This window comes from Ursus maritimus, unplaced genomic scaffold (genome assembly GCF_017311325.1).
Source record: "Ursus maritimus isolate PB19 unplaced genomic scaffold, ASM1731132v1 scaffold_7, whole genome shotgun sequence".
NCBI lineage: Eukaryota > Metazoa > Chordata > Mammalia > Carnivora > Ursidae > Ursus > Ursus maritimus.
In genome coordinates, this window is record NW_024426885.1 from 51,467,684 (window position 1) to 51,485,216 (window position 17,533).

General features: G+C 46.8%; 1 protein-coding gene across 2 annotated transcripts in view; it reads right to left on the minus strand.

Moving 5' to 3' along the window:
• Positions 1-618: 618 nt before the first annotated feature.
• VCL (vinculin) overlaps positions 619-17,533 on the minus strand; it is a 106,083-nt gene continuing 89,168 nt past the window's right edge. The window contains exons 15-22 of one of the 2 annotated variants that reach the window (XM_008696061.2): positions 15,049-15,157; positions 13,630-13,932; positions 12,260-12,384; positions 10,788-10,973; positions 7,728-7,931; positions 5,526-5,729; positions 5,025-5,129; positions 619-2,701 (exon numbers count right to left, since the gene is read on the minus strand). In XM_008696061.2, the coding sequence (XP_008694283.1) occupies positions 2,555-2,701; positions 5,025-5,129; positions 5,526-5,729; positions 7,728-7,931; positions 10,788-10,973; positions 12,260-12,384; positions 13,630-13,932; positions 15,049-15,157 (1,383 nt within the window). In that variant the 3' untranslated portion in view covers positions 619-2,554. The remainder of the gene's footprint in view (positions 2,702-5,024; positions 5,130-5,525; positions 5,730-7,727; positions 7,932-10,787; positions 10,974-12,259; positions 12,385-13,629; positions 13,933-15,048; positions 15,158-17,533) is intronic. The other variant, XM_008696060.2, reaches the window with a different exon arrangement.

Here is a 17,533-nt window from a genome sequence, read left to right on the forward strand (position 1 = left end):
CAGCAACACTTCTAAATCAACAATAAATCCATCTTTAATGATCCCCTTTCAAATCCCGAAAATCAGGCAAAAACAGTGATATGTCCATTCTCCCAAGTACCTACTCCTACATTTTAGTCAGTGCTTCCTCCCTCAAGCAAGAGGAACGTGTCCCCCAAAGCTAGCTCTGCCTATAGCCCTGGTGGATCTCTGACAGCCCTACTGTTCTATAGTGGGCTTCGAAATATAAAAAAATAGACCTGTGGCATTCCTGCACGTGTACAGCTTCGGCTTCTTAGGGGTGAAGGTTTCCACAACTAGCAGTTTTTGAGATGAAGACAGACTCCTTCAGCCTGAGAATGAGCCACGTCATCTGGCTGTTTTCTTCCTGTTGTTCATCCCGGTCACCTCCTTCTAGTGTAAAATCCCTGGAGTTGTGCTTTATTGTGCAGACCCTTGTTAAGTCAACACGCTACTGCTATACGGGAGTAGTATACTGTCATCCAGTGCCATACTTGGATTACATAAAAGTCTTTAGTTTCCAGATCCTGAGGATTAGTTTCACTGGCTATTTTTCAAAACAAAGGAGAAAGCTGATCAAAACGTTTTGCTAAAATAATATACCCATCATTTAAAGCATTATTTATACAAATGCACTTTATTGTTTTAAACAGAACAAAAGAAGATGCAGAAAATATTTGCGTATAACAAATCCTAGCTTATAAATGTAGTTTTTTAGTGGTGATGTCTCTAATCAGTCTTCAGGGATTTTTTTTTTCTTTTAATTTGCTTCACTGTGTCTTGAGCACTGATATTAGAGAAAAGCACATCAGCATAAAGTGTAAACCAGTGTCTCAAAACACTGGAAGAACCTGGAGAGCAAACACGATTTTTCTTATTTCCTCTAAGTAATCTTTCATAAAACAAAAGGTGATCTTTGGCATAGATTCATACTTTAAAGGCATTAATATTGCATTTATATCAGGTAAGCAACTATACAAATATGCTGAGGGCCTTGAAAATAATATTCATCAGTTAAAACAGAGGAAGCCTGAGTGTACAGTACCAACTGAAGACAAGTTTCACACATTCGATGCTGGGATTTGACACACACTGGAGGTGAGAAGAGAGGGCATTCAGGCAACGGTTCTTATTCCTTTACTCATCCAGTTCTGGCTTTGGGAAGAAGTAGGATTTCGTGTGCTGGGCAATGCTTAGACAGCAGTGATAAGTGCAAAAAAGGAGAAATTCTTCTCACTTTGCTAATAGGAAACTTACGGTGATAATTAAATATTATACCCATTACTCGCGAGCATTCGTACTTGGGAGGGAGGAGAGGATACAGGGGCTTGGTTAAGGGAGGTAGGAATATACTGAGGACTATTTCCCATTGATTCATCCCCAACAGCGCCAGAATTCCAGTCTGCAAGTACCAATCTCCCTTAGGTAGGAAGTGCCCTTCAGACAGGATTGCCTTTCTATTAAACATTCCTGGGGGCAAGCACCAGTTCTTAGGACTGAATTTCAAAAGGATAAAAAGGATCTTTCAAAATTACAATGAACAAACACATATCTTTAAAATCTTGTTGAGGAAGGGTATGAGGGAAGAATACAAAAGCCAGGATTGGAGACATGATTTGGTTAAAAACTAAATGCAGCATTTCAGCTCAGAAAGAACAGCAGGGCTAAGAATGAATGGTAAGGCCTCAGCACAGACCTCTGCAGGCAGTGAAGACGGGCAGGGCCGCGCCCGGCTACTCCGCCCCTCCCGTGGCAGAGAGCACCAGGACACACAGTGTGTGGGATGGCTACCTTGACAGGCCGAGGCGGGCTACAGGACGGGAAGTTTCCCTAGCACAGACGTTGCTCAAGGGCAAGGTAAAGACAGAATCGCGTGATTCTGTGATTTCCTCCTGAGAGTGAAATTTGGTTTTGCACTGTGGGAAATGCGAAGGGATTAAGCTGGGGAAGGGCAAGAGGTGAACCCAGGCCCCACACGCTGGGGCTCCCCAGAGGCCACCTTCCCTTGTAGCAGCAAAGCTCACTCCTGAAAAGGACCCAGATAGCACAGTCAGGGTCAGGAACAACACGGAAAGCCCAAAACAAATTTTGGAGGCACAGTGATTTCCTTCTTAACTAACTTGCCTGGACCCTGGGTCTTGGGAGCCTGGTGGGGAGAATGGGGGGTGGGAGGGGCGGGCGGAGCAGTGAAAAGGAAGCAGAAGAGGAACTGTCCCCTAGGGAACGAGGGCAGAGCAGGGTGTCTGGCTAGTGTTCAGTCTTGGATTCTGAGCTTACGTGAAGTCCATGGGCTGGAAACCCAGTCTTCCTATTGGGATAGAATGTGCACGAGTATAACTGTGTTTGAGAATACAGGCTTTATACGGAAAAACATTTCAAAGTGTCCATGACAAGAGTATAAATGGTTTCTAAAGTGAAGAGGCCCCATTCCTTCTGTTATGTCAGGCCGGGATGTGGCTTATAACCCCCTAGCAATTCTCAGCATCTTCTGGGACTCAGATCATTTCATTCTGTTTAGTAGGGGTTTCTGTGCCAGCCAGGTTGGACCAGGCGCCTACTGGTACCAGGGAGTCTTTCTAACCCAGCGCAGTGTAAATCCAGCATCTGTTCGAATTTTGATTGAAGCAGCTTCTGCTTCTCGGACAGTCTCCTTCACGGACTGCATGAGGTTCTGCGCGTTGTGAACCAGCATCTCTGTGGCCTGCAAGGAAAGAGAAACGCTCTGTTACCCGTTGTCCCTGATGCGACCCTTCCTCCAAAACCAGCCTAAGCTAGGAGTGGACTGCAGTCACCCTACCTGCAGCTGGCATCCCCGTACTTGTCACATCACTGGTGGGTTAGGGGGGAGCACCAAAAAGAACCCAAAAAAGGACATCCATGATTATGACTATACCCACAGCCGGCCTCTAGCACATACTCTTTCCTGGTCTTCAGACAAGCTCCTGCCTGGGGCTCTTGCTGTTCCCTCTACTTGGAATGCTTTTCCCTCACGGCTCAGCCCTCACCTCCATCAGATCTTTGCTCAGATGTCACTTTGGTGAGGCATTCCCTGCTCACCTTATTTTAAATCACAAACATCTTCCCAAGTGACAGCATTCCTCATCCTCCAATTCTTCATTTTTCTCCATAGAACCCATCATTACTACTGATATGCTTTATGTAAATTTTACCTAGTTTGTATATCTTTTCATTTTATTTAAAGTTAAAGTTCCACAAGGGCAGTGATTTTTGTGAGTTTTGCTCACTGCTGTGCCCTGTGTTAGAACAGTGCCTGGCGCACAAAAGTATTTCGTAAATATTTAATTTTAATAATAAATGAAAAAATAACCAAATGAACAAACCAATTATCTTCTAAATCCATGAAAATCTAAAGAAGTAAATGTCCTAAACACACAAACTTACAGGACTGGGATCACACTGGTACTCCAACATAGAAACTCAAAGAACTTACTGATCCGTTAGCTCAGTAATTTTTTTTTCAATTCTTCACTATTTTTGAGCCACCAAAACACACACACACACACACACATACACACACACACACACACACACACAGTTTTTGAGCCACAGACCCTTTGAGGATTTCGTGAAGTCTACAGATTCTTCCCTGGAAAATGCTCACTTGTATCAAATTTGCCCATGCCATTTCCGAGGGTTCATCGGCTCTGAGAGGCATAACTGTGGGCTTAAATTCCTGGTCAGCTGATCTTTTCACCCAGTCAACAAAGAGGCTGAGGCCCAGATAGGTTCAGAGATTTGCAACAAAACTCACACAATAATCAGGATGAGGACTCAAAACTCCTGACTCGCAGCCCTGTGTTGTTGCATTCTACCACACTGTCAGTTTCTATCTTTTTTTATTGGAATATGAGGTGGAACATAGTCAATATTCCCAGAATACATTTGTGTTGGTTAATTAAATGATATAGTCTGAAACTATGCATCCTATCCTTCCTTCTCTGTTTCTTCCGCTTCCTTTTCTTGGGGCAGATGAGATCGCATGACAGGAAAACAGCCCAGTGCCCAAATCCTGCCTAGAATACACGGAAGTTAGGCGTGAAGCTCCAATCCCCACGGTGTACGAGGAGGGTGAGGGTGAGAGCTGTTGGATTAAAACACGGCAGTGAAAGCAGCACCACTGGACCAGATGGTAGCCTCCCTGTCTCCTCCAAGGTGCTCCTGGCCTGAGATCAGGGATGGTCTCCCAAACTACCTGTGAGTTCCCCGAGGAGAGAAACTGTGTCTATTTTTTTTTTAACTCCCCTATACAGTAACAGTGCCACACACATCCCCATGTCTGCTGAGCCTGTCTGGGCAGTTCAAGAAAAGACGCCCACCTACTGTAGGACGACATTGGAAGTATGGCTCACAGCAGGGCCTACTAGAGAGGAAATAAGGAGAGGAAGAGCTGCTCAAGGAGGGCTTTCCCAATGGTCCTGGGCCACATTTCCAGGAGGCAGCGAAGGAGGACAGACTCCAAAGAGTGGTTGCCAGCCCTTAAGAGAACCCTCCCGCCATCCTTATTTCAACGTCTGTCAAAGAAACCAAGAGAAGCACGTCCTCTGAGCTGGCATTTCAGCCTCAGCACACGCCCGTCTCATGCCCCTGAAAAGCCGACACTCTTCACCCTCCCGAGGTACTTCTCGCCCAGTGAGCTGGGAAACACAAGTGCTCTCCAGCCACGAAGACACAATGGGCAGGAGTGAACAGACACTGGAGGCCTCAAGAGAGTCACCCCTGTTCCACGGAGACAAAGAATGAGCAGAGTCCCAAGGGTTACTGGCACTTCACCCCAGGCCTCAACTTCCCATCTGTGAAGTGACAAAAGTTGCACAAGAGCTTTCCTTCCCCCTTCGAAGTTTCTGATGCATCTGTCCAACACAGATGCCCTTCTGAGAGTTACAGACTCCGTTCCACGTACTGAATACTCAAGACACAGGTAAAATTTCCCCCAAAGCTGAATTAAATTGCTATGAAGTGGCACCGAAGCTGCTGGAAAAAAACCAGAAGCAGCAGACACATACCTGCTCAGACTCCTCGTCACTGATGTTGGTCCGGCCCAGCATGGTGGCCTTCACCGTGGACAGGATCTTGAGCTGGGTGCTTATGGTCGGGATTCGCTCACATACCTAAGAAGCAAACTTAGTTTAGCATGTTTCTAATGTTTTCCTTGCCCACAAACTCTTTGAGGGCAAGACTTTTCCACCTCTGTGTTCCCAGAGGCTGGCAGGCAGAAGGCACCCAATAAACTAGCAGCAGGGTCCCGCTGGCTTTCTCCCTAGGACCAGTAGAGTCCCTTTGTTCAGAAAGGAAGCATTATAATGTTCTCATTTGATTAGGAAAGAAAGGTTCCTGATCTGTCTTTCCCAAACATATATATGTATTCCCCCTTTCTGCTATTTCTTCAGAGCTCCTCCACCTCCTCCTTGCTCATCCAGTTTTCTCTCTTCTGCTTTCTCCCTCCCACACCCCCGAGACACACACACACACACACACACACACGTGTGCACGCTTCTCTCGAGTACCTGTAAGAGGTTGGTTCTAATCCGCTTATCTGTGCACTGCTTGGCAACCTCCTTGGCCAGCCGCGTCACCTCGTCTGAGGCCTTGGCAATGTCCTTGGCACACTGAATCAGTGCCCGCTTGGTACCACTGCCCCCTCTTACCAGCCGAGACATCTCAGCCATCAGCAGAGCCATGCGCTTGGCTGCTGCAATGATGTCATTGCCCTAGAGAGAGAAGCAAAGATATAATGTGAGCTCAGCCCACACTGTGGCCAAGTTAGGGAAGGAAGTAGAAGCACAGAGAAGAGAGGAGGGAGCCTGCTGCTCTAGCAGCCTCTGAAAGGGTGAGGAGAGGAGAGAAGGACTGCTCTTGAGTGATACGGACAGTCCAGGAAGACAGGAAGAGTGAGCGAGGGCCCTCCTCCCAGTACTCAGTGAGAGAGAGAGAAAGAGACGACCCCACTGAAAAGAGGAAGACCTGTAGATTAGTCTGGAAGGAACATGTGCGCCCCTGGCATAGCACTGAACAAGCACTTCATCTCCAAGTTAATCATGTCAACAAAAATGAGGACGGGGCCGAGACGTTGGTTAAACAGGCATTTTCCTTTCTAACGGGGGAAAGCAGGAGAGCTGGCTTGAGGGGAAAAATACAGAGGAGCCTTTCCAGACACTGAAATCATCCTTTTCACCCTAACCCTTGTTACAAATAGCAGCCAAGGACTATTGCTGCTGAGCTAGAATTTAAACCAAGTACTATGATCAGTCTTGGTGAGAAAAGATCTATTTTCTCACCTAGACTGCTCCTGCCCTCCCTGCTACTGCCTCTTATTTGTCCTGTCAGCCTCAGGGAACACGTTATTTTAATTTGTCACATTTAGAAAGGCCAAGAATCAATGCTTCAGTCCTCTCAGCTAAGTGGCTTCAATTAAAGAAACCTTCAGCTAAGAGCAGAAAAATAAAAATCACGAGTCAAGCTGTACATGGAACCCCCACTCCAGCTCATAGCAGTTACCTTCGATGGGGCATTCGGGTTCATTAAAACCTTCGTGGATCATAATAAAGAAATGTTTAAGGAATTAACTTTATGCCCTCAAAAGGTGCATCTCTTGGCTGCTAACAATGAAAAATAACAACAGCAATGTTCAAAACTACCTAAAAGGTCAGGCCCTCCTCATTTTTCCCCTCATGCTTTTCAATTTTCTTACAAGGCAGTGAGGCGCACACAAACCATGCCGCTGCGGGGCTCTCCGTGAGACACCCCCACAGGCATCACGAGGTGGCGGATCGCTATGCTGGGAGGCGTGTGACATCTCAGGCAGTCACTGAGGCCAGAGAGAATACAGGGATGGGAAGAAGTCACGAGAACAGGGGCAGGTTAGACAAGGCCGTCTGGGCCCATCTCTTCCAGTGCAGACCTGGGATCATTCCAGGATTCATAAACTTGATTAGAAGACAGCGTAGAGCTGGGGTTAGTTATTACCCATCACTCTGCAAACCCTTTCTTCTTGCAACATGCTACCTTCAAAGGGAAAACAGTGATCACCCTCTTCCTCCACTCCCCACACTAGTGCTGGCGCAGCCCCAAGGCCAACGCTCTGGGCTGCCCGTCCTGCAGCCCTGAGTGCTCTGCGTTCCCCACCCTCAGCCCCCTCCCCGGAACACCTGGACAAGCAGTCAGTGAAGCCCCTTCCCTGTGGGTTCCCACTAAGGCAGCATCTGCCAGGCAGCCAAGTGCAGGGCAGCAAGCAGTCCGCACCAGAGACCCTGCCGTATAAAGCCGCTTCTCACCCTGGGCCACTCTGCCTGAGCCGTCCGTGACGGGTCAGCAGAGGAGGGGGTGGCAGGCAAAGCTCAACGGTCAGGCCAGGTGACCTCTTAATGGTCTACAGTGGTTCCTGACCCGCAAGTCATTGAGAGACAGACCCACGGCTTCCCAAGGAGTTTAAGGTTCCAATCGTGGCCCCGAGGTCAGTAAGAAAAGGAATCCTTTCAGAAAGTGACCCCATCTCTCTCCCCAACAAAACATAAACGCAATCCAATTAATCTGGCATTAGCAGACCTATCAAACTTGTGAAGCCAGTCCTAACAACAAGGTGCAGACAGACAGATGCCCGCCCCGCTCAGACTCACAGGACTCGCACAGATCATGAGTGATGCAATGTGTCAAGGCTGCACATGGCCGGATGCATATGGAGCAGCCCCACCGGGGGTGCTAATCAGTACCTTACTAGACCACTTGGTAGCTTCCCGATGCAAGGACTGAGCCGCGGCCAGAATGGGCTGGTTGACCGGCTGATTGGATGGCATTAACAGCAGCTCAGGTTCGAAATCGTCTTCCATGTCAGGGGGGACAGGGAACCCAACAGCATCGGCCGCATCTGCCTCAGCTAGAACACCTATACCCACCTCAGCGGCTCGGTTACCCGGCTTTGTCGATGGCAGGAAGGATGAGAAACAGGGACAGTGTTAGTAAGAGCAGTAGGACGGGGGTGGGAAAGCTGAGCATCAGCTGGTTTAGTAACCAAAGCTTGTCTAGGATGGGAAAGAAAAATGGCATCTTTCCAGAAGCCAGATGAACCAAACTCCACAAAAGGGGACTTCCCAGCCTCCAGCACCAGCCCAAGCCCCCCCTGTTGTCAGTGAGGGGAAGAAAAAGACTCACTCACTCCAGTGGCAAAAAGTTTCCAGAGAAAAATTTAAACCAAGAAAGCAAGTGGCATTCCTTTTTTATACACTTACCACCAAAGTTAAATTTGCCAAGAATAATTTTCATGTCAGAATATTTTTGAGAAGCCAAACAACCAAACAATGGTAGCTGATTACCTTTAAAAGGGATCCAGAGGGAAAAAGTCAATGCAGCCACACAGCCTGCTTTGAACCAAACAAAGCGATCCCCCCCTGCTGGCTTCTATGGACACTGTTCTAGATCTTCCAGGACACAGGAAGTGACCTGGATCAGCTCTGCAGTTGCTAGACACAGATCATTATTTCCAGCAGGAGTTAAAAAGTCCCAGAGTTTAAAATGATACAGCAGAGGCCACTGACAGCAAACCAGCAAAGAGGCAAAGAAAACAAACGCACTGGTGAGTGAGGAGGACTTATCAAATAGCCCACAACCAGCCAGCTGAAAGAAGCCTCCGGAATGTGCCTCATCCAGCTTCCCATCTTGGGGAAAAGCCACACTTCAGACCAGCTCTGTCTCTCCCCTCGAGGCCTTCAGAGACAGCACCTCCGCAACCTCCCCCTGCATCCACTGCTAGTACTGACTCAGAAGGCTGTTCCTTGGGTACAACCTAGCTCTCTCCCGTTGCACACTAGGCTTCTCACCCCAGCCTGAACTCACATACTTCTCAGGTAACCCAGGAACATAGCAACTGACCACGGCTGAGTTGAGAGGAGCCCAAATCAGTGCCCATGAGAGAACAGGACCCATGAGGGGGAGAGAACGGATTTAATACCAGGGATTCCAAAAGCCCAGGGCAAGAGGCAGTGTGATCAGATGCTGGAATAGGCAGAGGGGAAAGAAAATAAGAGGAACTGGCTCAATGAAGCCAAACCACGTATATGAAGAATGGTGAACCCAGGTTCTTCTTTAAAAAAATAATAACAATTTTTTTTAAATCTCTATACCTACTGTGGAGCTCGAACTCATGACTCCGAGATCAAGAGTCACATGTTCTCCCTACTGAGCCGGCCAGGCATCCCTGAACACAGGCTCTTTGTATCATACATCTCTAACCAAGAGGAAGTAAGAGTTTACCTGGAAGTTTATTTGAGGTTGCTATCACTCCTCAAATTCTTATCCTGCACAGGAAACCTGTCTCCAAAAGGTGATGACAAAATTGGAGAATTCAGGGCAAACGAGGGGTTCAGGTACATTCTAAACCCTTTCCCTAAACTCTGTCTCAACCAAGACTCATCCCCGTTCCTTAGAGGAGAGGCCAGCTCACTGCTGCTGGGGTGCAGAGTCTCAAAGTGTACAAAGACAGACCAACAGACACACAGACACATCCCACCCGCACCCCCCAAACACACACGGGTCAAGGAGCTCCTGACTCACAGCTCAAAGTCAGCAAGCCCCTGATGCTCCAAGCCTCCAGAGAGTCAGACCTAAAGACTTCTGGCCACAAACAGCAGAGCGGGATAAGCATGCAGGCCGATGCTGTCTGCCCCTTAAGTTTGTTTATAATTCATGCATATTTTGTGTCCTGCTACACAATATATCTGGGTTTACTGTAATGAAATTTAAATTGCGTTTTAAAATTTTTGAGTAAAACCAACCCCTGCTGTCGCCTCCACCCCACTTTCCACACGCCCTGGGACTCTGCGGACAGTCCTGGAGGTGTGTGCGCCCAGGTGGAAAGATAAGATAATAAATAATTCCACAGTCAGGCCCAGCACCAGCAAGGTCACTATTTATTCCTTCTTAGAACCTAGGCTCACAGCTAACGGCACAGAGACGTACAGAGTTAAAACCCAACATCGATTTCCCAGCCTGGAAAAACCCAAGATCAGCTGCATGCAGAAGGTCCCTGGGGGACTACAGTCAATACAAGAGCTGGAGATGGCCGAGGGCATGAAAAGGCAAATAAATGGTGGGAATAAAGATCTAGAAGAGAGGGTCATATTACAAACAGTTGAGAACTGAGAACTATATTTCACTGCCAAGTTAACAGTAATATTTAGCTCTTATCTAGAAAAGCTGCCACACACTTTTCATCATTTAGGGGGAAATAGGCAAAAGGCATTTCACAGGGCCTAACTCCTGCAACATCCCCATCTTCACCGACCACGTGAATATTTACACTCTCGGATGTGTCCAGCTGGAGTTAGCCTGCAGCGGTCTTGAACTAAGGGGTAAAATGATCTGAGAAAAGGGCAAAGCACATGGCTCCTAAGACATCAATCTACCTGCTTTCATGAAAAAGAGAAGGAAAATGCAAACACTTCGTCTAACTCTAGCAGAGCCCACAGAAGACTATTTCACCTCTGGAGTGCTGGTAATTAGCAAGAGAGCATCTAAAGACATTCAGCAATCCCGAGAAAGAAAAGCAATTTCTAGAAGACCCCAAATCTCCAGCGTCACAGGAGCTGACACTCGTATGGACAGAGGAAAGGCACCTCCTCTCAAACATCTTACTAAATCACAAGTAAGAAGAGGGTCATGTTATTGGCAACAGCAGGAACCAAAGCAGAGAGAGGGTAACTTTCCAATCAGACTCTACTTCCTGGGCTGCGCGCCCTTCTTCATCCTTTTCCAACAAGAAAAGCCTCGTTACTTACCTTGCTGGACCATTTGCGAGCTTCATCATGGAGCTGCCTGGCAGCCATCATCATCGGCTGGTTAATCACCTCCCCGGCTTTCTGCTCGGGGAACTCTTCATCCTTCTCCTCTGGCGGTGGGGGCCTGGGCGGAGGGACCTCACCCTCGGGCAGAGGTGGTTTGGGAGGAGCAAGCTCATCTGCCAGCTAAGAAAGAATCGCCGGGTTGTAAGTAAAACCCTAGGAACGACTCCCCTCTAGAATTCTTTCCTTTCCTCTCAAAAGCATCCCCAGAAAGGCCACCCACATTCATTCTATGTAAGACCACCCACATGGAGCACAGCGACCACCTGCTTCCATCTCAACAGATGCGTATTTTCTTCCTTGCTTCTCCACAAGAAGCCAGCAGCTACAGCTTGGGATGTATCCCAGGGAGGTGCACACAGCACTACTGGACAGTTCGATCTAATCTGTCGTCCTGACCGTTGAAGGGCAGTTGCACAGGCGACTAACTTCTCCACTGGGCCTCAGTTTCCTCATCCGTCAATGAGGAGTAGCTAAACCAAATGACCTCTAAGATCTTGATTCTAAGTGTCATGAATCTGTTGATCACATAAGAAGCCAGGCCCCAGAAAAGCCCTCCTGCTGGCCCTAACCAGGCACCAAGAGCCCAGCTACAAAGAAGCAAAAGAAGTTGGAGCATTGGAGGCCAGGGAAACACTGTGCCTCAGCTTGGGTAAAGGGACCCAATTCTGTCCTCAACCAACTTAGAAACTTCCACCTTTTACTGACATGAAACATGGGAAAGTAAGTCAAGGAAAGTAAATCACATTTTTAACTTGATGAGCTATTCCCAAAGTCCAGCTATTTCCAATACTGTTAGTTTGAATCATCACTATTTCCTATTCTAGAATTTGTATCTATAAGATATTGCCCAGCTAAGCCTCCTCCGAAACCATTTACCTATGGAAGAATAAATTTATGGTACTTTGGGGTACATAAAAAGAGTTTAAATTATACTTGGAGAAAAATAAATTTAAGAAAAAAACTATTACTTTTGCTACTTAAAAAAAAAGTCAAGTAAAGAAAGAAGAATGTACACAAGCCCAGCCACCTCAGTTTTGCTATTGTCAACTGGGAACACAAAAAAATTTCCTCACCACCAGATCATTTTCCCACTCCTCGTTAATTCGTTCAACGACCTCATCACTCATCACATCCACACTTCCCAAAGCCAGCTCCTCTGCTCCAGTCAGTCCCCGTCACAGCAGGCCAAGCCCACAGCCAACCCCCCCACCCAGCACACCCCATGCATAAGCACGGGGGTAGGACTCTACTGATTTTGGAATGAAAGTCAACTTGTGCGCCTAAGCTTCAGATAAAAGCTAAACGAAGACACCTCGTCAACGAGGCTCCAGAGCAGAGCTTCCTCTCTCTTGCTACAGTCCCAGCACCCTCTGCTCAGTTCTCCCCATCACTCTGAATTTACTTACACGGAGCTGTTCAAGATCCGGAGGAGGAGGCGGGAAGTCAGGCTCCTGAGGTTGGAAGGCTTCTCTGACCTTGGCCACAGCTCCCAAGATCCGATATCCTGAGTCCAGGAAGCTCTTTTGCAGACCTAAACATAAGACGCCCTCACTTTCAGCTGGGCAGGTCAGTGCCCTGGAGCACTGTCTGTCCAGCGCAGAACTGGTTTCTATGAACAAAAGCTGGATGTGGAGCTGCCAGGAAGCATCACAGGCAGTGACTGGAGGGGAAGGGACATTAGGGCACGGCAGGTGCCATAACGCCCACAAAGAGTCACGAGTGTCACAAACCAGCTCATCTGCCTTCTTGCCTGTAGTGATTAGCAAGTACTCAAGACGTTCCTGGGCGTGGTCACTCTGGGCTCAGGTGGTGTTCACCACCTCTCTTGTGATGACGCAGTCAAGAGATAAGCCTGCCCAACTCAGAACAGGGGAGATGTCAGTTTCAGATTGGGCAGACATCCTCCACAGTACATCTCACCTTTCTCCCGACTCCTTTGCTCAACTCGTCATTAAGTGTGTTAACCCCTAGGTTGAGCTGCCGCTGCTACAATGCCCAGTCACCTGGGATTCAGGAATTCTACTTGAACCACTGGAAACTCCAACTGGGAAACAGAGCCTGTCCTTAGTGACAGTGGGTTGAAGATATGAGAAGGATCCTGCCTGGACTAGGGATGAATAGGGCAGCCCTTCCTTCCCAGTCCCTTACGCTGCCTGGATTCTACTCATAGGCTAGACACACTGGATGCTCAGAACAGGAAGGACTTCAGATGTTTCTCACCAAAGGAGTGGTAACATCTTCAGTAATACTGAAAACGTGCTCACAATTCAGTTAAAGAAAATCCAGATTCTTTGGTGTAAGATCAGGATATTCACCAAGGAGATCTACAGGTTAATTTAAGCCCTCCAGATTTGACAGAAACAGAAAATGTCTTACAGAGAAAAAAGCATTTTAAGAAAAGCAGAAGAGAAGTTATGCCCATTACATAAGCTAAATGGTTGATAAAATGTTTTCGTGCCTCTTTTGAACAATTTCCAAAATAATGACTGAACAGAGACAGGAGCCATCTAGTCAAACAACGCAAAGAAAGCACAGAAAAGATGGTCCAGAGAAACTAACTTGCAATGAACCTGGCAATACTGCAGAAAATATTCTGTGCCATAATTTTTTGTGGACATAAAAAGATTAATCTAGCATTCTCAAACTAAGGATCTGCACTGTTTGCTCCCAGACGCAGAATGTGGTGATGGCAGGGCAGGGGCACGTTGTCTCGACACCCTGTCGGCTTCCTGAGGTAACCTCCCAAGTGAGGTGAACCACACCAGGCACTGCTTACCAGGGTCAGAAATGTTTCCAGCCACAGCCTTTGCATCCATCACCATTGGGGAGATGGTTTTGCTCAACTCGTCAGAGGCGGCTTTCACAGCCTCACGGAACTTGGGATCCTCCGAGTTCTCCACCTCCCTCTTGGCCACCAGCAGGATACGGTTGGCCCGACGGGCGATGCTGGTTGCCCCGGCGACCAACATCTGCGGCTGGATGTTGGCCATGGCTACTTTACACTTGTCCAGGTCTTTTTTAATTGCTTCTTCAGAAGCATCCAACAGAGATTTGGTATCAATAGCTTCGTCCACCAGCCCTGTCAGGAGAACAGAAATGGAATTTCATTTCTATCTTAGAAGAACAGCGACTCAAAAACCCTCTTGTCTACTCAAGGTTCTGAGGTGAAAGTAAAACACCCAGAATTCTCTCCTTCAGCTCTAAGCCCTTCCTAAACAATCAAAAGCTTCCAGGTGATTACCTGAGTTCAAAAAAAAAAAGTGAAGATGTCGTCCAGGAGGCCGTAGAGCTTCACAAGATTCATACCCACCGTGGTCACTGGCCCTCTCATGTCCACCACAGCCCGGCCGGAAGAGCAGCAACAACAGCGGGATGGCGTCTCCGGCCTTTAGCACATCTCCACAGTATGTGAGTAACACTCTCCCCCTTCCCGGCTCACCCCACACCCATCTGTTGCTTGTTGGCAGCCTGTCGTGCCCAAGATGAGCCACGAGGAGGATTCTAATAACCCTGGCCGCCCGCTTGTCACCTCTCTTCCGACACCGCAGCAGCTCCGCTTTCATCTCGGGCTGCTGTGGACCCTGTCACAGCAGGCTCTGCAGGGAGGCCGAAGAGCCCGCGTTCCTCATCGCTTCCCTCCTCTGCTATCCCGCCCTCCACAGAGCGCCAAGAAGATTCAGAGGTGCCACTTCACTAGCACAGACACGCGTTTGTTGGCGGTTGGTTTCTCCTTTTTTAAAAAAAAACTACGTAGTTGATAAGTTGGAGGAAACTCTGAGACAAGTTGTATTAAATGGTAGCTATTGTGGTTCCTTGAAATACGAACCAACTGAAAATGACAGGGACGCTTACTGTATCCACAAACACCGCCTCCCAGCCTCTGAAACCAAACTCTGGCTCAGACTGGGCAAAGGCACTATTCAAAGAGAAGATAGGAGCTGTAACAATAAGCATCACACAGGGAGGGCAGCATTAAAATAAAAGAAACTCAAAGAGCCTCTCTTCAAACAAAGTGGCAAGGCTTGAATGAGAAGCCGCTGCTGCTTCAAGGGCCTTAATCAGGGCCAAGTACACAGTCGGGCACATGACCGTCCCTTCATCCAATTACAGCTGAGTAACATAACCGGGCCTGCTCGAGTTTCTCAGAACTCATTCCTCAAGGACCAGACAGTAAGAACTTCGCACACAACTCCACCTGTCATTTTTTCGACATTATCGATCCACTGGTTCTTCATGGTCTCAAAATGTTCATAAGCAGCTTGATTTCCAGGATTCCTTAGTAAGATGCGAGCAGCTGAGACAACCTGTCAATGAGAAAACAACCTTGAAACCCCAGGGCACCCTTCCACTGGAATACAAACCTCCAGCAAAGCTTTCCCCTCTCCACCTACAGATGGCACTAGAAAGCCAAAAATGGACAAGTCTTTTCAGGCTGAACACAGGAGACTTGGTCTCCTAAATAGTTCACCCAAATGGGCCGGTACGAAAGGTTTTACAGTCACTGCCTGATTTTGAGAAGGTCACAGAATGACACAGGAAATGGCATTCACTTGATACTTCAGAACATACACAAAACTGACATATGTTTAAACCCTTAACGTAGACTCTTCATCTTAAAAAGCACCACCAAGAAAAATACTAAAAAAAACCTTTAAAGTGAAATTCATGAATATTTATAAAAAAAGTACTGCCTACAGTTAATGAAGTACTTTCACATCCATTATCTACTGACTCCTCACAACAACCCTATGAACAGGATGGGTAATTTCTCCCAACTTTATAGGCACAAAAACCAAGACTCCGAAAATGTAAGTGACTTGCTCAAGAGCTCCCAGAGAACCAGTTACAGCAGTTAGGGAAGCAACTAACATTTACTGAGTATTTGGTTAAGTTACAGGCTATACAAATACCCTCTTAACCCTCCAAAATATCCATTAGGAAGGAATTTACAGATGAGGAAACTCAAGATCACAGAGGATTCAAGTCCAGATCTGTCTCCAAAATCCTTACTCTTGCTGTAGTTGGTATCTTTAGTTTTCTGTTTCTCTTTTTTAGAAATCTGTTTTATACAGAAATACCTATGTTCTATGTTGCATGTTTTATGGAAATTTTTAAAGAAAGTTACACATGTTCATATTTTGTGGAAGCATTTTTTTAAAAGTTGGATATGTATGATTTTTCAAGTGAATCTAATTTGTTAACATGCCACGTGGGCAAAAGATAAACAATAAAGAGGTGGGGGGGGGGTTCCATCCTTTCCTGCAAGTTCCCACCAAAGCCAGTATCACAGATGTGCACAGTCTAGCAGGTTCCTGATGTACCACAGGTCCGTAATACGTATCGGCTGAATGAATCAATTTAAAAAATGAATTTTCTATAATTTGATTAGAAAAAATGTACAAACATGACACTAAATGATGTTGAACTGGTTTTAAGTACACCTATCACATATTAGAACTTTAATTCCCGTCCCATTTGCTTTCTTTTGTTCCCACTCTTCCAGTATACTGTTCACAGCATACTGGCTATAACTTGGTTATAGAATGAAGTAGAAAAAAGAAAACAACTACGAATACAACCTCAAAGAGACGTGGGGAAATCTATAAGCTGTACAATCAAAACAGACTAACCTCTCAGAATTATCCAAATCTTTCCCTAATTATGGGTACGTGTGTGTAGGGGTTGCTTTACCAGTTTTTTTTCTACTCTCAAAAGTAATCTACAATCATTGTAGAAAACCAAAACATTATAAAAGTGAGGTTGACACTGTGTGTTTCTTTCATGACAATGTACAGAAACTGTTCAAAAATGCAGAGAAACTGTTCTGTAATTGACCTTTACTGAACACTATATGGTGAGGGCTGAAACAATGAAGCGTGAACAAAATTCAACCTGGGGTGTGAGTTCTCGGGCCGTCTTCACTGAGGCCTGAATGCCTTCCACCGTGGATTTATTAGCAGTTCCAACAGCAGCTGCCTTCTCCGCCGTGGCACCAAGCCTTCCCGAATGGTGCTCAAAGTTAGCTGCCCTCTCGTCAAATACCTTGAGGAAAAAACAAACACATTAGCAAAACTTATTTCAATAAAATGAGTCAGGAAGCCTAAGGAAAACATCTAAGTAGAGGCAGCAACTGCTCAAGCAAAGACTTCAGAGATGACGTCAAATCCTAGTTAATACGACAACAATGTGGCGATTGCCAGGTCTTGGCCTTGTTCCGTCTCCTCAGAGGTCGGCCATAGCATCACGTGCGTGCACGCGCACACCCACAAACCGTTGAATTTCAGTTCCAGGATGCTTACCAAGTGCAGACAGGACACGCAGCACTGTGTAGTCTGCAACAAGGAGTTTACAGAATGTGAAGACTTCAAAAATCCCTATTTCCGAAAGTCTTATCCTGTGGTTTGAAGAAGACAGACAAACCCACTCCGGGCTCCAGTGTAGGTGGCTGGATGCATGAAAATCTCAAGAATATCGACAGTCCTAAGCTGAACTCCAGCCTCCTCAAGCAGCATCCCTCACATATCCATTACCATTAATGTTGTAAAAACTCTCCCCTGACCTCCATGGGAAAAACGATAGCTGGTGCTCACTCTCAGGCCTGACGCTAGGGCAAGGAAGGCTGATTTTTAATACCCTTAATACAAAACCATCTACTGAATTGTTCATTCACCTCTCAAATT